Source organism: Bactrocera tryoni, chromosome 1 (genome assembly GCF_016617805.1).
Source record: "Bactrocera tryoni isolate S06 chromosome 1, CSIRO_BtryS06_freeze2, whole genome shotgun sequence".
In the NCBI taxonomy this organism is placed as follows: Eukaryota; Metazoa; Arthropoda; class Insecta; order Diptera; family Tephritidae; genus Bactrocera; species Bactrocera tryoni.
The window spans coordinates 3,141,135-3,162,298 of NC_052499.1; the positions used below are offsets into that span (position 1 = coordinate 3,141,135).

General features: G+C 33.3%; 2 protein-coding genes across 5 annotated transcripts in view; both read right to left on the reverse strand.

Annotated features, from left to right (window-relative positions):
- Positions 1-1,988: 1,988 nt before the first annotated feature.
- LOC120766983 lies at positions 1,989-5,503 on the reverse strand. The gene has a single exon (XM_040092782.1). It carries the CDS (start codon positions 5,266-5,268, stop codon positions 4,894-4,896), a length of 375 nt encoding a protein of 124 aa, XP_039948716.1. The 5' UTR covers positions 5,269-5,503; the 3' UTR covers positions 1,989-4,893.
- Positions 5,504-5,562: 59 nt separating this feature from the next.
- LOC120766982 (neurofilament heavy polypeptide-like) overlaps positions 5,563-21,164 on the reverse strand; it is a 59,132-nt gene continuing 43,530 nt past the window's right edge. For 2 of the 4 annotated variants that reach the window (XM_040092779.1, XM_040092778.1), the window contains exons 8-15: positions 20,783-20,843; positions 19,609-19,882; positions 19,416-19,534; positions 19,140-19,321; positions 17,541-17,714; positions 14,623-14,802; positions 6,168-6,386; positions 5,567-5,955 (exon numbers count right to left, since the gene is read on the reverse strand). In XM_040092779.1, the coding sequence (XP_039948713.1) occupies positions 5,831-5,955; positions 6,168-6,386; positions 14,623-14,802; positions 17,541-17,714; positions 19,140-19,321; positions 19,416-19,534; positions 19,609-19,882; positions 20,783-20,843 (1,334 nt within the window). In that variant the 3' untranslated portion in view covers positions 5,567-5,830. Of the gene's footprint in view, positions 5,956-6,167; positions 6,387-9,999; positions 11,008-14,622; positions 14,803-17,540; positions 17,715-19,139; positions 19,322-19,415; positions 19,535-19,608; positions 19,883-20,782; positions 20,844-21,164 lie in introns of all 4 variants that reach the window. The other 2 variants (XM_040092777.1, XM_040092780.1) reach the window with 2 other exon arrangements.

Genomic DNA, 21,164 nt, shown 5'->3' on the forward strand with positions numbered 1-21,164 from the left:
ATCGCTAGTCATTAACCATAAATCATATATTATTAATCATTAATTATAAATCATTAATCATTAATCATAAATCATTAATCATAAATCTTTAATCGTTAATTATAAATCATTGGTCATTAATCATTAATTATAAATCATAAGTTATTAATCACTAATCACAAATCATAAATCATAAATCAAAAATCATAAATCATAAATCATAAATCATAAATCATAAATCATAAATCATAAATCATAAATCATAAATCATAAATCATAAATCATAAATCATAAATCATAATTTATAATTCATAAATCATAAATCAAAAATCTTTAAAAAAAATCATAAGTCCACAAGTATCGAAATCTCGCTTTAAGTTCGTTATATCGCGAAATCAGACAAGTTACAAACAAACATATCCAATCCTCAGCATTAGTATGAAGCAACAACGTGAATGTAATGAAAAAAAAACATCTGTCACACTCCCATGTTTTGCTAATAAGCGCTAACAAACTTTTATTTAAATAATTCTTTTATGCACAAGCGATATTAGTACTACATCTATAACAAATACGAGTATAACAATTATTTTATATGCATTGATTGAGGCATTACATAAAGGCTACTTGATGCTTAATAAATAAATATTTATTTGCGTTCAAAAATGTCGGCGCTTGCCTTTTTATCAAAATATTTGTCAAACTCGATAATAATTGGGAAACTTTAAATCAATATTGAATTAAATTGTAATTTATGCAGGAGTTCACTTAGAGAACCAACCTTTTGTTACAAAAAGAAATTGCGCTGAAATATTTTGCAAGCTTTTAATAACAAAAATAGCTTTCATTAGTTTTTTTTTTAAATAAGTTTTTGATTAAAACGTTATTTTACAAATATTTGAATTCTTATTTTGGTGATTTTTTCGAAACTATTGCTTAACTTACACAATAAGTAAATGCCATAAACAATTGTATTGGTTAATTTTGTCTGACACCTTCAATAGTACGTTCACAATCCACTCGCCGTCTCGAAATCATCTACATATATAAGTGATGGTATTTTGACCCACATAATTTTCAAAATTTTTTAATAATAATGTTTCACTTTTGCGCTTATTTCCACAGAGATCTGCCACAAAATTATCAAAACAACAACTGCATATTCTTGATCTTTTTTTAATAGAATTTGCTTAGCTTTTCAACATGAAAATTCCCCACACATTTGTTGCAAACGCGCCGTTGCATACCATATGTTTGTTATTATTATTTTATTGTTTATATAAGAAAGTGGTGGCATGCTGTTATGCAAGTATGTTTTTGTGTTTTGTTAAAAACATTTAAAACTGGCGAACACTTTCACTTTGCAATGTTCACACAGAAATACAACCCTATTGTGTAACATATACACATAATAGGCATATATGTATGTATATGCGTGCGTTTTTGTTTTTGTTATGTATTTAGAGGTTGTAAGTAGTTATCTCTCTACTTTTGTTGCTCCTAAATTTACTTTAGTTATATTTACTTTAGTTCAAAAATGTTTCCTTATAGTTGTTCAAGCTTGTATTTTTTATATATGTTTTGGACGGGTCTTTTTCTGTTGCCTACTTTTCATATATGAAGTGATGATGATGTTTTTGATTTGATGATGGTTGATTACGATTTTTATTAATATGTATACGTATGTGTCTTAATGCAATAATGTGAGCTAATTAATAGCAAGTGTTTCAAGCCACTCATTAACGACACCTTTAAATATAATCCGCCAATATGGCCAAAAAAAATAAATGATAAATTAATTAAAAAAATTAAAAAAATAAAAAAAATAAAAAATATATATATTTTTAATTGTTTATCTTATTTGCCGCATATGCTCGTGTTTATAAACCAATTTAAAAGAAAAACAGTAAGAAATATTAAAAACTTAAACAGAAGAATAGAAAAATTAAATGGACATTTTTATAACATTTTTTAATATTATTTGTTTTTCAGCTATTTCATTTTTTAAAAATAATATGGCTACAAAATAATATAAAAATTATCTAAATGTTTACTAATTCTTCTCTATAAAAAACAAAAATCGAGTTAGTTCAAACTTAAAATAAAGCCTCTCAATAATTACGTCTTCCTACTCTCTTGCTTCTCTAACTAACAATAAAAACTTCCTTGTTTTGCGCACAAATTCAATTTGTCTTTATATTTGTCTTAAGCTGCAAAAGAAATATTTCGCATTGGCATACATTTAATTAATTTACCAAAAATATTATAAATTAAAGACAACTATTTTAGAGTCATACATATATAAGTACATGCGTATTGAGCTTATTATTAATGAGTTCTTAGACAATTGAACACATTTTCTAAATATACATATATATGCTGAGTTTATATTCCCCAAACATTTAGTTAGTTTTCAGTTTCCATTTTACTGCACGCCTGAAGTTTAACAAAAAAATAAAATTTTCTGCTTCATGGGTGTTGATTTACGAAAAATTAATCACAAAGAGTTTTTGTATAAATTTCACACTTAATAAGAACAATGAGTGGATTTTTCGAACTTGAATCTGAAATTTCGATTAAAAATTTTAATAATGTCGAACCTATCTTCTCTTCTGGAATGACTCAACTTTTTTACTTTTTTTATCTACGTGGAAATAAACTGTTGAAGAGGAAACAATTCTCTGCAGAAACTACACTCTCTTTAACAAAATGTCAGTTTCCAAGTATTTTTCAAATATTTTTCTTTTTTCAGTTAATGGTTAATCTCATTATAAACTATTACGTAAGATCATTACTCTTCTAAGCAATACTAAAATATCAGAAAACTTTGGCTCTATGCCTTAGAATTGATTTCCAATTGAGCGCTTTACGATTTTCTAGAAGAATAATCTTTGCAGAGTTTTAACAATTGAGGATTTAACCACTAATAACGGTGGCTATTTTTAAAATATATTGCTTGCAATCGGAGTAAAAGCTTGCTCTTATCGAACTCGCCTGCTGTCTGGCAATTTGTCATATAATCGGAATGGGTACATAAGAAACTCAATTTGAAAGAGACCTTGACTGAAGGAAATTCTTAGATTCGGATTTTCTATAAATATTTAAAAACTACATCACATAAAATGCCCAAAGTTGATAAAAGATAATGATAATGAACAATTGAACGCATATCTATTTAAAATGAATGCCTTTGTGTTATATGTAATACCATGAAAAAAAAAGTTGTAAACCGCGCAGTCACATAAATTTTAAATTCCCTTAAAATTGCCTTTATTTCCTAAGTTTGATTAACAAATATTTCTTAAAAGCAGTATTTTGGAAGTCAAGCCTCTTTGTTGGTTTTTGCTACGATATCCGAAATTTCTAGTAGTACTTATACATACATAGTATACATATGTATGTAGTTATACATAGTTTTGGTGATTCAGGCATGTCAGAAAAGTTGTACTGAAATTTTGTTAAACCTGATGTAAATAAATCAAAGAAACGCAAACATAGGGATTAATATTCATAATTATTCAATACAAATTGACAATTTCAATACAATTTAAATTGCTAATTAATGAAATTAATACACATTTAACGTAGTATCTTTCAGTCGAGTGCATTTGAGTCTCTTGAAAAAAAAATTATTTTTAAATTCTACTAAATTATCGACGAAAAGAAATCAACAGCTTTAATTGCTACAATTTACTTAATGAAATTTACCGCGAATTAAGTGGCAAACACGACTTAATAAATAAATTAATTTAAATTTTATGTAATATTTTTCATGCTCATTTTGTTCCTTCAAAAAACGTTCGATAATATCGGCGAAAATTGTTAAGATTCTCAACAGTTTCATTAACAAAGCTTAAAAAATTCCAACTAATAGCTCTGGTTAATTTCAAAATTTAAACTGTATATACTAAACAATTAATGTCCACTCTTTCGCTCAGAATAAATTTTATTCTTTCGCAACAAAATGTCCTTCACCGCTGAAATAATCTGAAGTTATCATCAGTTATCAGTTAAGCTTATGAAGCGACATCAAAGCTTATTGTTTGGTATCTTCAGTTTGGTGTTTCAACAGTTTTTTGCTTATGACTTAATTGGAAAACACTTAATTTAAAAACATCTTTCATTTAGCTGTGTGTAGACTTAGTAAAAACTATGAATTGAAATCCTGCCACCCTGTGTCTTTTTCAATGAACTATTCCAACACATACATATGCATTTGATTAAACTATTTAGTTATATATGACAGGATTTGATTTGTTAATTTAATAAAATATCTAGATTTTCTAATGTTGTCGTGGCTTATAGCGCGAGTGTGTCAATTGGTGTGGCCTTAAAGAGCGCAACGCTAACGCAGTGTTTGCTTGCGTGTAATTTGCGCTGTAGTAAGAGTTTATGTGGTTGCGTGTATGTGTGTGTGTGTGTGTGAAGGTATTTAGTTTGACACACTGCATACTTAGATTTTCATATTATTGCTATGCCTTTCATGCAAGTACTTTGCACTAAAAACTTTTATTACATATCTGCTTGTCTTGTTTGTTTTATTCTATGCTAGTTTTTTTCACACTTATGTTTCGTGTTTCTGATTTTTCTGTTCACTTATTTGTTATATTTGCTTTTGTTGTTACATATTCACTTTGTGTTACACATTTTAATAGTAATTAGTTGTTATTGCAATTATTATAAAAGTTATTTAATGAATTTGACTAACCGGCTGTCTGTCGTTGAGTATAAAAATCTCAGCTGAACTTCATGCAGTCTACCTCAAAACTCTAACCTCAGTGCGGCCTACGTTGCTTTAATAGCAATTACATTTTCATCAAAATAATCAACATCATCACCAACATCATTTCGACCAGCGTCTTTCATTTGGAATGAACATTGTTTCATTGTAATTGGTTTCGAACAAGCGTCAACTTAAACATGCTCCTCCTTGCTGCCGCCCCAGAAGCGATCGAAACGGTCACGAGCCTTTTCTAGCACATCGTTCGCTGTGGTGCGTGCTGTCACCGCCGTGGTGGTCGACGTGGACGATGACGAAGTGTTGCCACCGCCACCAGCGCTGACACCACCAACACCACCACCTCCACCACCCAAATGGCCAATGTCCACATCGAAGATGGGGTCATCGAGGCAGCGCAATGTTGAGCCAGGCACTGGCTTACCGGTTGCTATTGCTGTTGATGCCAGCGATGGTGGAGGTGATGGCAGACCACCAGCGCCAGCGGTTGGCTGCGTGGCGACAATTGAGCGTCCAGCACCAACGGTACCGGTTGGACTTGTGGTGCCCATCTTCGGTTCGGCATGTTTCCAGGCTGCACTCGCCGTCAATGTACAAGTGTGTGTATATGTGTGGGGGGAAAGTTACGAAAGTGTTAAACGTATTCCAATGCTTGTTTTTTTTTTTGGTTATTGGAATTTTATTTATTTTTGAGGATTTTTGCATTGAATTTTGTTTGCAGTGATTCTTTTTTTTTAAGTTTTGACTTAATTAATTTACTTGAATTATATCAACTTTGTTTTTAGATTGTTTTTTTTTTTTTTTTTTGTTTTTTGCTTGATTTGATTTAATTTGATTTGCAGTTTATTATATGTATGCATGTATATATAAAGGTATATATATATATATATATATAAATTACTTGACTATTGGCGCAATGTAATGATGAGTAGCGAATAATACGAATACGTTAAGAAGCTGGTCTGAGTTTGATATGGATTTCTTACGAGATACGTCATATATCATAAATATATAGTAAATATATATATGTATATATAGAGAGAGATTTTTTTGTTTGGCTTAAGTTTGCTAGCGTTTTTGAAATTTTTCTTTATTTGTTGTGTAGAAGCGACTTTAAGGCTTACCGTCCATTTTAGCCTGTTCGGTTAGTTGTGGCGGTGCCGATTGTGGTGGTGGTGGTGGCTTCTCGACCGGTGTCGAAGCCTTTATTTCGCTCTGTGGCCGACTATAGTTTTCACCTGAAAGAGACCAAATAGCATATTTTAGAATATACTTTTCGAAATAAGCTACTGTTATATATAAACTTTAAATTTTTATTTTATTGAGAGAGTTTGAAAGAACTATGAAGATATACATACATATTACCCGGTTACATGGTTCACTAAAGATTTTTGATATATACTTATGTATATATTACCATCCATATTGGAATCCATAGATAATTACTCACCCTCTTTCACGTTCTGCGTAACAGTGAATGTTTTCCCTGTATCCAGTGGCACGGTCCAATTGACCGGATCCGGCGAGCGCATTAATATCTGCTCTGGCGATTTGACGCGTGTAGGCTCTGGTGGCGATTTAACAATAGGCTCATCAGGTATTTCAGGCGCCGGCTGTGGGCTGCAACTCGACACAGATATAGCAGTATCGCGCCCATCTTCAGCATCGTCTACGACGTAAGTGATTATACGTAGTAGTAGGGGAAAAGCGGAAAATCAAGTAATGAAGTAAACAAGTTAGTAAAAGCTTTTGTTGCGGAAAAAATGCACAAATTTTAACGTTTAAGGTAACCTAGAATAATTTAACTGTTTTATATTATTAATTTAGACATATTTTTATAGTTTGTATATTAAATATTTTCTTTTCGTAGCTGATGGAAAGCAAATTTTATGGTTAGAGTTTTGTGGTTAGTAAATCGATATTGAAAATAAATCTCACTTATAACTCATCAAAACTGGGTATGATTAGGTAACATATGTATTTAGTTGAAAGAAAAGGTTTAAAAAAATATTTTTATTAAAGAAAATTAACACAAGTATTTGTTATAGCTTTTTAAGCAATAAGAAGCGCCAAAATGCAAGAGTCAAACGAAGCGACACGAAAACAGGGCGAAATTAAATAAAATAGTTAGTGGTTAGTTGGTAAAAAGCATAACGGTTCACAAAGCGCTGGTTCGAGGTTAAAGCCGCCAATAAGTTGGAAGAAGGATAGCAATAAATCTTGCTTATCGAAAGAAGAAACATGGAAAGACACGTAAGAGCAATTCACAATCAGCTTTTAATACTGAGAAATATTTGTATATAGGTTAATTTGCAGTTAGTGGACAGTTAGTTGGTTGGTTGAGCATGCAGCAAACAGGGCATTAGCTGTAGAACAGACATAACGGTAGATATTTACACACAGTAATAGTAGTTGGATATTAAACAATATTTTCGAACTGAATTACGAAAAACTCAACAACAATTTGGCTAACAAAACTGTAACTGACTTATTTATACTTAATGGGTTTAATGTTTATGTGTGTGTGGATGATTGATATATGTGTTTCAAATTAATATACATACATACCGTGTATGTTATGCATATATGATTTACTCTCAATCAATAAACCGATTTTGCGGCCAATTAAATGTGTCTAATTAACGTTGATTTCAGATTTTAATTAAATGGTGTGTTAAGAAAATTTTGAGAACCCAATTAGAGTGTTCTTTTGGTTAAGCACTGTTTCATAAAATGTTAATGTAATGTATCTATCACCTATGCTATTTTAGTAAAGTAATAAGTTAACTTTTATACCTAAATTTTTATATATATTTTAACAACGAAAATAAATAGTTTGATGTTAGTAGTTATGTTAAGTTTATTATTTTATAGTTTTTAGAAAGAGCAAACTAGAAAGTTGTAACAAACATTTAAACACTAACTATAAATATACATATATGCATTAGAATCAGGTGAGTGTACAATAAAATTGGGATACAATAGTAAGTTGAAATAACACAAAGCACATTCTTGAATAAAATGTGACGATTTTTGGTTGCAAATATTTATTTTTTTCTTTTCAAGCACAAATAAAATATAGTGTGTAATTTTTTATACCGCTGACCTTGTAGTTCTATGCTGAGCTTGTATAGGATCATTTTCATAAATTACCTGCATTATTGGATATTAGTGTAAGGACGACAATAAAATTATTCTCAAAGTTACGAAACACGAAAATGATCTGATGCTATGTAGCAGCGAACAAAGGAAATTTCTTGATGATCTCCTGATTTTGTGGTATTAAATATGTCTCAAGACCACTACGAATTTAGTCATTACCTTTTATTTATTTGAATGCATTAAATATACAGCAAAAGAAGCATTGTGTAAGTTTTGTTGTAGGCCTTATATGCATCTTCCGCATTCACACATTTGGAAAATTTATTTATTATTTATTTATTTATTTTTAAAAAATTTGTTTGAGTTAATTTTTGCATAAAAACCTACACATATTAAAACGAAACTGGGACATTAAATTTTTGTGGAAATTTCTATAGTTTTATGTTAAAAGTTTCCATCACCAATTGATAAAATACACTTTGTGCAAATTCCCCGATATGCATTCACATATTCAGTAGAAACCGACAATTTGTTTAGGTTCTTTATAATATAACCGGTTTAAGGCAGTTAATAGTAATTTGTTTAAGGAAGAGAGAACTCAGAAAATATTATCAGGAAAGTTAATGGCAAAAACCGACATGTGGGGCAAGAGTCAAAAGTTGTATTTATGTCTGATTGGTTTGTGTCTTATTCGAAGTTCATATTTACAAGGAATGCAATAAGGGTACAATTAGCAATAGGAAATTTCAATAGATTAAAGTTTCAGCTTCAAACATATGTCTAAGACATTTTTAAAGACGTACTGGTAGAATCTTATATAACTTTGAATTCGGTATACTTTGAAAAGCCGAAACAAAGTTTAGAAAACAATGGTTAAATATATTAGTTGGACGACTTTTGGTGACGAATCATATCAATAAATGTGACAGTTACTGTGATCTTTTGCGCCAATTTCTATTAAATACTAAAAATTACACACCTTTTTGCTGTATTTCGCTATAAAAATAAATAAATTGAAAAAAATTCCAATGTCACACCTTCATATCGTCTCTTAAAATTCAAACAAAAAGTAACACCACTTTTCTAAGTTTACAGACGAAGGAAAAACGATATAATAGAAATCACTCATACTGAAACAAAATTTGAGTTTTGGTTAAAAAATGGTTATATATATATCGGTTATATATTACTTATATATTGGTTATATATGGGTTATATATTACTTATATATTTGTTATATGTTACTTATATATTGGTTATATCTGATAGCAGAAGCTGAAATTTTCGATTTTTTTGTTGAAGATACGGTGTTTTGCATTTTAGGTGACGATATAGTAGATATTCGTTGAAGTGTTTAAGCACTAAAAGCTGAAAAATACAGTTCTGAGTTTGCTTTCCGTGCGAAACTGAAGATAGAATTCTGGTTTCGGTTAAACTTAAATGATGTGAGCGTAAAAATCACGTTGCGCCGGTGGGTGAAAACCGACCTTCATTACTTTTTCAATATCCTTTGAAAATCCCTTTTAAGAACGCATTGTATTGCTAATTATATTATTTAAGAGCAAACTTTAGTCATTACAAAAAAATATGTATAATTTTACGCATATTAAGAAAGCACAATTGCAATACACACACGCACACACAAATACATATGCAATTATTTAGGTGACATTAAAATATACACATACTACCAAGTATTGAAATATTGAGTACGTTTGTCTAATATACGCGGTATATAATATCTAATAGCGGCATAATCCCTTCTGGACATTAGTGTGGGTCAATAAGCTTAGTATCGATGCTATTATAAGTTGTCATTGGTACACTTTACAACATTTATACAGACATACATATATGTGCGTCAACTACATATTTACATGTAAACAAAATAAGAGAATATGTTTTTGTTAAATAACTGTAAAATGGCATAATTTTCGTTGACCTTTATTTACTTGGAACGACTAAAAATGTTTAAAACTTGAAATTGTTTCATATCGTATTTGAATATGCTTAATTGTTGCAAAACCAAACTAGAGTTAGTACGATTACTTATTTAGATACGCACACACACACACACACACAAACTTACTTGTACTCATATACAGAGCAGAGTACAAGTGTGTATGCAGATGATTGTATGTTTTGTTGTAGTTAAGTCAGCAAATGCTTCTTCTACTCACTTTCACCGGATTTCTTATGATCCCGCGCGTATGGTACCGTTAAGCCAGTCAAGGTGAGATTTTTGGCCAATACTGGCTCAACGGTTTTGACCGCTGTGACATCAACACCACCACCACCAGCACCACTAACCATACCAACACCACTGCCACCACCAACATCATCACCACCACCGCTGCCACTACCACCAACGGCAATATTGCGTGCAGCGTCTCCGGCAACCTCTCCAGTAGGCAATTGTCCAAATACACTCGTCAACATGGGATCAGCAGTGACGCGACTGCCACCGAGTCGACCATATACGCTGGCGGTCATAAGATTGGAGACATCTTTACTGTCAGCCCCAACATTTGGTAGCGCGCCGAATACGCTAGTCATCATGGGATCTGCCGTTTTGAGCGCCATTGCAGTGCCCTTTTGTTCTGGTTGCAATATTTCGGCGTCCTTGCCTGCGACAACAGCTGGAGCTGAAGCTTTTGCTGTTGTTGCTGCTGTTTTCTGTTTTCCTTCATCGCTTTTCAATTCTTTTGCCAATGGTTTTGTTGTTGTTGCATCAATTTTCGCGACATTGGTGGCGATTTTAGGCGTGGTCGCCTTTGTTGTCGTAGCAGTCTTACTTGGCAGCAGTGTGGCCTCGGTGAGGGAAACCGGTCTGGCGGGCTTTGCACCACTTGCTGTTACATTTATGGCAGCACCTGTGGACTTCGGGCGCGCTTTGACAGTACGACTCTCACCAACTCTGCTGTTGCCAAGATTTATCAAATTTGTCTTGTCTTTATCCTTCTTGCGCAATAACGGCATACCGTATGCGGTTTGTGTGAAGTTTTTGCACAGCTGACTGGATTTCGGGTATTTCGTGGGTTCGTGTGTGGATTTCGACTGTTTTGCAGCTGTTGCGTTAGTTGTATTAGTAGTGGTAGCCGCAGTAGCAGAAGCTGACTGAGCTCTGCCGCTGGGCGGTGGTAGGGAACTACTCTTCGTACGTGAATGGAGTGTGGTGGATAGGGTGGCTGTAAAAATGTTAGCAGTTTGTTTGAAGTAGTGTTTTTGTTGTTGGAGACATAAGTTATCGAAAAAAACAAAAACAAATAATTTTTTTTACTCAGCTGCGATAAGAGTTTGTGTTTATAAAATATCTAGCATAAACTACAACAAAAGTGTAGAAGGAAACCAAGTCAAATGGAAACTAAATTTAGCAAAACAAAACAGAAACAAGATTACACCAACATGGGCTACAAAATAAGAAGAATACAACAGATGAAACTACAAAGAATGACAAACTTAATAGACATTCGCTTCTCAAACTCTAAAACTTTTGTTTTTATTTATAGAAATTTGATTTTGTGTATAAAACCGATTCTTAAATGTAAACTTAACTATATACACTTTTACTTTAATTCACAACAAATCCATAAAGTTTTCCACTAATCTAGCGCAACTTGCCTGGTGCTTATTTAATAACTGTTATTTCCATATTTTTGTTTTATATAAAATACTTTAGCAGTTGTTATTTACTATTTACACAACCAAATTTTTGCACAACAAAACAAGGCGTTACTGAAAAGGAGTTTAGTTACTAATTAGACACTAGTTTTCGCAATAAGATTAGATTTTATTTTTATTTTTAAAGAAGCCATATACGCAATATTCTCTCTTTTCGTTTGTTCTTATATCCTCATATCATATATATATATATACATATATATATTTTTTTTTTCAAACACTTTTTTTTACAATAACGTTTTTCATACGACTTTTTCAAGGTGGCTTGTATGTCTCATCCTTTCCTCCTAAAATTTTTCCAGTTGTCCAATCTGAAGAATTTAATCGAAGATTGTAGCGTTGCTTTATGTAATCATCTGTGCTGAATTTGGAGCAGGCACCTTGCCCAAAAAATTTGTCTTTCATACAAGGACTTGACTTTGATCGTTCAGTTTGTATTCAGTCATATGTCATAGTGGTCTAATATTGGTGGTTTCGACAAATGACTTGAACGTATGCAAAGTTTCAGGACGATATTTCAAAACCTTAGGAACTAGTTCGTGTTTACACAGATAAACGGACAGACAGACGGACATGAATAAATCGACTCAGCTCGGTATGCTGATATTTTATATTATTATATATATAACCGTTGATCTAAGTGGTGGTACTTCTTTCAATGCCCTTATTTTGACAGACAACGCATAAGTTAACACTTCTTGTCAAAATAAGTGTTATTTTGTTATTTATGTGCAGTAATGCTGGGTATTTCATCGTGGAAAAATTACGCCTAAACAACGTTTACAAATCGTTCAATTTTATTACGAAAATTCACGTTCTGTAAAGAATGTGTTTCGCCCAACTTATGGTCAACAGAAGCGGCCTACTGAGCGTACTATTCGCAACACCGTCACCCAGCTTGAGACACAACATTCGTTACTGCATAATATTCGACCGAACAGACCAAGTCCAGCAGGATTTGAAGAAAATATAGCAGTCATAACTGAGAGTGTACACGAATATCGTGGATAGTCGATTCGGCGCCGTTCGGAGTAACTCGGACTGGCGTATGGAATGCCTTAGCGTAGTTTTCGTCGAAATCCTGAACTGAAAGCGTGCAAAATACAACTCTTGCAAGAACTAAGGCCGCTCAACCTTCCGAAGAGGCATCGCTTCGATCTATGGGCTCTTAAAAATTTCCAAGAAGATCTGACGTTTTCGAGCCAAATTTTGTTCAGCGATGAGTCCCATATCTGGCTTAATGGGGCTGTAGACAAGCAAAATTGCCGGTTTAGTGTGGTTTGTGGACCGGTGGAATCATATTTCCTCAAAAATGATGATGGTGTGAACGTTACAGTCAATGGCGACCGTTATCGCACCATAATAACCGACTATTGTCTGAAATTAAAGCTCCTCCGTCTCAACAAAACGGCCCCACGTGTCACACATCACATCAATCAATGGATTTATTTAGAGAACACTTCGGTGAGCAGATAATTTCACGTTTTGGACTGGGCGATTGGCCACCAAGATCGTGTGATATCTCAAAATGAAAATGTAAAATTCCCCATTCAATTTGAAGTTTCTGTGTTTTTCTTTATATACAAGGCCTCCGACGTTTGCACATTGGAACAACGAATTAGTCCCAAAAAAAAGTTAATTGATCAAAAACTCTATGTTATAGCACAATTTTCAGGGTGCGCAATTCGTGTCGATAAGCTGCAGGAATGTATAATTGGATGAATTCGCGCGCTCGCTTAAACTCTACTCTTGACTTTAAAGTTTCCTTCTTCTTCTTCGGTATAACAATCTCGTGTTATATTAACTTTTTAGCGGTTTCCACATTAAGCTCGCTGGTTGGTGAGCAGCCTTTTTTCCCTTTGGTTATACAAAACGCTTAAAAACCTATACAATTACATTTATATTTTCCGAAACCATTTCATTTTCAAGGTTCTGATACTGTTGCGGAGATTAGAATAAAATATATATTTTTGAAAGAGAAAACTGCGGCATCAACATCGTAACAGTATAATTAATAGTGATATTTTAAACTATTTTTTATATTAATAGACACTCAAAATCACAAAAATTAACAATGCATTTTACCATATTCCGATTGGAGATCAAATATGATTCAACTATATTTTTGACATGCTGAGAGTTGAGTAAGTAAGTGGTGGAGGTAAAAGTCGTACCAAAACAAATATCGAACGAAAGAAATTGTTTGTGTGTTTTATTTGAAAATTTTAAATTTACAGACAATTATATAGTTAAAGAACTCGATTAACTTAGCTAAATACACACTATTTCTATATATTCATACAAACAACGAACGATTATCTGAAGTAGTTGCAATTCCAGCATTTCTTTTTATATAAATGAGGAGAAAAATATTTTGTGCTGGAATTTGAAGTTTGAAAACACTAGCGAGTATGTAAGAGTATGTAAAGAGAGTTGAAATATAACAAGAATTTCATAACCTACAAATCGCTATTAACAGCTAAGTACGCACTAAACTAGCAAAACTAGAGGGTATATTCACGATATGCACAGTTTAATAAAAAAATTATTTCGATAATATTTTGCTAGCAATAACAACTAACATATAGTTCACACGCTAACAGTGGTTCTCAAATATTTCCAACACATAAACGGCGAATGTGTGAATGTACTTTAGGGCCATTAACGAAACCTACTGTGCAATTAGCACACTATCCGCTATCTACTATATGCAGGGAATGTAATGAAATGGAAATGAGCTAAATCATGACACATGAATTGGATTGTAATGATAAATGAGACATGAAACGATGACAATTGAAGTATGAACAATGAACAATGAAATTGAAATGAGTCAACGAGAAGCAACAAAGTGAAATTAAAATATTGAAAAAAAGCAATTAATAAACAAATTAGAAAAATAAAGTAAAAAAAGTAAACGTTAAATTGAAATAAAAGGTACAATTAGAATTACAGACTCTAATTAAACATCGAATCACATTTGCCAGAAACAAATCGAAACGCAAGAAATCAAAAGCAAAAGTAAAGAATAAACATTAATATGAATTGTATGGCATTTTTGATGCGCTGCAATTCACAATGCAATTTTGTACGCTTTGCTTTATACAACAACGTCTACTTACATGGGCGTGGCTTACGTTCGACGGCGGTTCCGCTTGCGGCCGTTCCAGCGCTTGTCGCATGATGAGGTACAACGGGTGTCTTCTTGCCAGCCGTTAGCCGGGCGCTAGGCGCTGTGCTGGCGGAGCGCAGTTGACGCTTCGGCGAGACATGCTCGGCCGGACCAACGGATTGTGAACGCGCTGTTGTTGTTGTTGTTGTTGTGGTCGTTGTGATACAGTTTATAATGATAGTTGTTGTTTGTTTTTTTGGTATTCATTTTTTTGATGAAATTTGTGATATAGAGGAATTTTTTATTTTATTTTAATTAGCAAATGAGAATTACGAAATTGACTGTATTTTGTATTAAATTCTTTTTTTTGGTTTTGAGTGTTGAGTTCGAGGTTTTGTGATTTGATTGACACAGTGAATGTGTTTTAGTGGTTTTGTGATAAAAACACACGCACATATAGATTTACAGTTACTCATATTATACACATAAGTTTGAAATTATAGACAACAGAGCAGAGACAGTAGTAAGGGATGTTGTATTTTCAATAATATAGACAGAGACATGGACACACACACATAAATATATGTATATATATATGTAGCTATAGTAATGAACGCAAATTTCGCTAAAGTATTTTCTAGTTACTACATAACGGTTGTGTAATGCTCTTTAGTTGATTCGCTAGCAATGAAACTCTCATTCGGACGCTATGATAAAAGTGACATTTTATTTACATACATACCAACTAGTTATTTACACATGTGTAGGCAATACATTTTTTGGCAGACGTATTTGCATGGAAGTTCTAGCCAAATAAAAATCGTTTAGTGTTCTTTGTAGCCTAGAATATGCTAACAAGCATTTTCTTCCCTAAATACTTATAAAAATAAAAAAAAACTTAGGAATTTTAATTGTAAATATTATTTACTCGATCTCAGTTTACTTAGGCTGAGCATATAGTGCGGCCAAGTATGTTCAGCAAAACTGCAAAAAACATGCCAAAGATATTGCAAAACATTGGCTATACTATAGTCACAGCGAATACTATGTTTCTGGAGTTCAAATTAATGATCCTTAATGCTTGACTTTGGCTTTATTCTTGATAATTTTTAGTTGAAATGCAAAAAAAAAGTTCTTTAATAAAATTAAACTTATTTAGTTTTATGAACGATGTTGCATTATATAGTACTTTATACATGTCTTGTCCATTTGCATTTGCGATGATTTGCGTAAAGCTTTACCCTGCTGTCAGCCTTAGAATCTTTAAGTACAAAAGACTTAAGACACGAACCTGCTGTAAAAATCAGTCTTCACAGATACAATAATTATGGTAAATGTAATTCAAAATCAATATCCGCTCTGGACAGAAAACATCTTGCGTTTAACAGCCTTTAATAAGCAAAAGAGCTGTCATCATCTCAAGCAATGCTTCACCGCCCAGCTTTTCTGGGCATTACTGAGTATTGTCATTTGAAAATTAAAATTTTAGCACTGAATATTTTCCACCACAAACCCCATCTTTAATCCGTAATTATGTTGCACGTATTTTAGCAGAACTATGTGCCTGCTTTTCTTTAAAACTTGGTTATGTTAACATAAAGCTTCAAAGCTTGCAGCAAGTCATGCTAGCCTACAGCTTGCTTTCAATGCCAAATATATGGATTTGCGATTTGTTTTTTTGTGCAACGCAATTTTCATCTCCAAAAAACCAACGATTAAAGTTGATTTGTATTTTAAGAACTTAATTTTCCCGATTAAGGCAGCATAATGACCCTATGGTATCAGGCCATAAAATTTATTTCCCAAGTATTAATTTCTGCCATCTAAATGAACTAATTTTTAATATAATAAAAATTTGCAAACAGCTATGTTCAGCCAATCAAGCTAAAGTAAAGAAGCAAACTGTAAATGATTCGGTGATTTTTAAATAAAGAAGTTTATGTAACTTTATATTATACTTATTTTATAGTCGATATTAATTTTCACTAAAATTGAAATAACACACACTAAAACATTTTTCGTGGAAAATTACTATTTTCATTAAAACTTATAACAACCACCTAGCGCAAATACCTAACCGTTTATATTTAATACAACCCATTAAGGTCTTCCAGCTACTAAACTTCTCTAATCTTAAAACTTGCTGGATGTGGCTCAATGGCATAACAGCTTGTTTTGTAATCATAACTACCACTATTTATTGATAAGTATATGAATGTATGTGTGTATATAATTAAATCGGTTATAATGTGGTGCAAGTTAAAGTAAAATAAGCAAGCATAGCATAAATGTTCAATAATATTGCATATAAATATATTTCCATCATAATAAATATATATGCTTAGCATTGCAAACATTTCAGGATTAAGAAAAACAAATTCCAACCAAATTTTGTAAATGCTGCGCAACGCAAACGGCAAATGTTGCAATGTAAATCAAAAGTCAGAGGTGCAAAATAATACAAAGAGGATTTAAGAAGAGTAAAAAAAGTGGAAAAATACTCCATAAATTTTAGCAGAATTTCGACTTATTTTTCGGCTCAATATATTAAAAAAAAAAATAAAATAAAGAAACCTAGAATATTTGTTCCATAAATATACACTTAGAGAAATACTTCAATTCCAATTAATTTCGAAATTTCTAAGGCGAGAGTGTAGGTAATTGGGAACAACACCGTGTGTGTTTGCAGTTCGTGTACGGTAATTGTGTGTACTAATATTCTCAACAAATTCATGTGCATATTTTGCAATTTAGTGGCATTTTGGACTTTCACCATTGCGCTTTCGCTATGACGTTATTAAATTTTCATCGGATAGCTCTCGCTTGTAAACGGTAGGAACTTTCACTAACACGCACACACACGTGCTGTTTGGTGTGACATTTTGTGCGGCTGTATTTTACCATACGACAACTATGTTTGGTACTTACTTTTGATCACCTTCTTGGGGCTGCCCTTCTGTGGACTGCCCTTTTGTGGTGAGCCATGCCGTGAGGCGGCCGTCTTCTTGGGGCTGCCGCGTTGTGATTCGGACTCACGTTTGGTGATTGCCGGCATTAGCTTTTCGCGTGTGGGCGATGGCAGCAGTGCACCCTCCTCAACATCTGTAAGAGTGTGGAAAGTAGGTTGGTATTAGTAGCGAATTGGCAAAGATGAGACTATCCTGCTGCCATTTGAGGAGCTTTCAAACGGTTTTGAAGTGGTAACGCATTGGTATTGCTTTCTCAAGGCCAATTCAGTGGAATGGAATGCAATGAAATAGTTAATATTGTGGAATTTGGCGAGAACGCATGAAACAGCTGTAGCGGATGGGTATCTTATGTGCAAGAGTGAACTTTGTCTCCGTGTTAGTGAATGCTAATGAGAGCTGGCTTGTTTGTTTATATAATAAAAAAATAAAAACAATATGAAAGATAATAAAAAGATGTTTGATACTATTCACTTTTATTATTACTTTTTTCATTTGCTTTCATCATTTTTGAAAACAGTGCAATATGAAATGAATGCAGCTATTAGTATAAAACTGGAACACTCAGCAATAATCCTAGCTGTGACGCTTGTTGTCAAAGTTGTATGGAAAAGGGCACTTTCTTTTCCATTGAAGCGTTTCGATGTCTTACATTCGGCAAACCAGAAGACATTACCGAAACTGACATAAGCAATTTAATACATTTTTGGGAGGCTCATGGCGCTTCGTCGATTTATAATGGCCTAAGGATCCAGGATATGGAAGCTTTTAGGTACCACAACGAATCGGTGTTCTTAGCTGTTCAAATGAGATCTATGTTTAGATCGATCTTTTAACCTAACCTATCTTAACCTAATAATCCAATCAGCAAGCAGAATGAAGCAACAAAGAAATGTGTGCAGTTTGTAAGTAGTGTATTCTCTACCAAAAAATTAGTTACTAAACTGGGCACAATTAACAATGCACCATGAGACTTTGAGACTTCATAAGGATGCGAAATGAATAAGATTTTTGGAGATGAAGAACAAGAAAACTTAAAATGAGCTCTCAGTGCACACCCGAGCAACCCAACAAGCGGGTAAACATGTGGACGTTGACTATATTTGATGAAGTTGCTCGGATATAGAGACAGAACAATCAGCTGATCAGTGAATTTAAAGTGTCATTGTAAAGAGAGCAGAATCTTCAGCTTCAGTTGGTGGTGGCAGCAAGAGAGAGGAGTGACCGTTACCTTATAAAATATTAAGAAAGAAATGGAACGAACTTAACTGACAATCTTATAGAATAGTTATATTGAGGCGGATTGCCTTAAAATCGATAAAACGTTTCTTAAATTCTTTTATTTAAGATCGTAGACCATAAAGAAGGTACTTAGACCGTGATACTCAGTGAACTTCATTAAGATGTTGAGGGAAAATGTTGGCAACAGCATAGCCTTAGTGGTGGATGTGCTACTACTTTGCATGTTTGTATGTATGTGTGTTTGTTAGATCGTATATACGTAGGCAGTGTTGACTGTATGATTATGAAAATGTATGCGAATGAAATATAAATTGTATACCGGGACCGGTGGTGCGCTCCAAATGATGACGTATATTGCTAAAGCGAGCTGGCAGTGCGGAAATCTCATCTTTATTATCAAGCAAATGGGCATGGCCAGGAACTCGAGTTTTTTGTGTGGCTTTACTTAATGGTATGGATTTTTTATTATTCTCCTGCTCCTTCTCCTCCTTAGTAATAGGTCTGCAAGTTGTACATGCATATATAAGAGATATATATTAATAAATGTTTGCATATATATGTATATGTAGGGATGAATGAAAAATGCTGGCGTTACCTATGCACGGAAGATGCTAATGATAAGGCAGACAGTGAACTGCGCTTGGAAACCTGCTCCCAAAGGTCCTTTTGCTTCTTGTACAGCTCCGGATCGATTTCTATGCCCCAACCGCGACACTGCAATGTAAAGTTATACAGTTTTTTAATAACAAACGCGTTTATATACACTAATATATATGTATGTATCATACCTTGTACTCGCCGGCCTTCTTTCGCAGTTCGACTACCTCCTTGAACCACAAATCCAAATTCGGCTGCGAACGTGGCGGTGCTGTGCCATTCAAGAGCACTTCCTGTTCCGGCTGCTGTTGCTGCTTATTGTCCACACCGACGCCGCCCTTGTTCTCGTCAAAGCCAAAGTTCTCCTTCTTGGTTATGAAGTGATTGGTGCGTTCTTGGTCGAAAGCTTGCGAGAATGGTCGTATAGTCATTTTTCGTTCGACCTTCTCAACAATGGTGACTTGTCTGCTCGTGCGGCAAGAATGCACATCGTTATTTTCGTTTTGTTGTGTTTTTGTATTTTTTTATGGTGATCGGGTGCAATCAAGCATGTAGTTTAATTTTTTTTGCGAATTGTCAATTTGTCATTCATCGAAGCGAGTTACCGTTAAAGCAGGTTGCAATTGATTTTTTCGTTTGATTTTTTTTTTTCGAATTTCGCATTTGTGTGCAGGCAATGTGAAAATTGAAAATTTCAAGCCGAGTCCACGATGTATGCATGGTGTTGTGTGATTGGTTGATGCATTGTTGTAGTTGTTGCAATTTTGTGTTAACATATGGCATATATTTGAAAGTAGTTTTACAACGTTGTAGTTGTTGGCCAAAACATTTGTTTGTGTACGTGTGTGTTTTTTAAAGCGTCGGAAATCGCAATGGACGAGCAGCGGATATGACAAAAGTTGGACAAAAATGCAAAGAGAAAAATATCAATTCAAATTTTCATTTGCTGCGAACATATTGCACATAAAGAGTGAAAAATTGAAAGGAATGAATGGCGGTGATATTATGTGATGATGATGGGTAGGGGTGGCGGTGGTCCTAAATGGCAGGTAAGGTGTGGCAGGAGATAAAGCTATTGGTGACTGTACGATTAAGCACCAGATGAATCGCTTTATAGGTATGACTTATATTCCGCTACACACACACATTTGTATATCCTCTGCCGTCTGAATGGAGAATTTGAACTCGATTTAAGAGACAAATTGCAATTTGTTAGTGAGTGAATGAGTTCGAAAGACAATTGAAAAAAAAATTATAATAATAATAAAAAATGAATAAAATTCAAATGTGCCAAAAAGGGTGCATAAAAAACTAAACAAAAAAAGTAAATATTTCTACATAAAATGTGAAGTTGTTTTTGCATACTTTTCTTGTGGTTTGCTTTCTTCTGCATCGCTAACCAGCGGCTCCAGCTCATGTAGTGTAGCTGAAAGCACATAAAAAATTTAATTTTCGTTCCACTTCATTTCTTAGTGTGTTTGCAGTTATCAAGAAAGTTATATATTATAACATATTTCTATAATAATCGATAAGTTATGATGTAGCAGAAAAAGGTATAGAAAGTATTTAAGTCTTAAATTGCTAAAATTTTTGTCTTAATCGTTTGTACAATAAATTACTACAACAAATAAATCCGAATGAGAAAATCTTAAAAAAAATAATAAAACTTTAATAAAAATGTGAAAGTTATGAAAAAAAGAGTGAGAGAGGCATTTCGTTTAGCGGAAAGAGAACGTTTTCTTCTGTT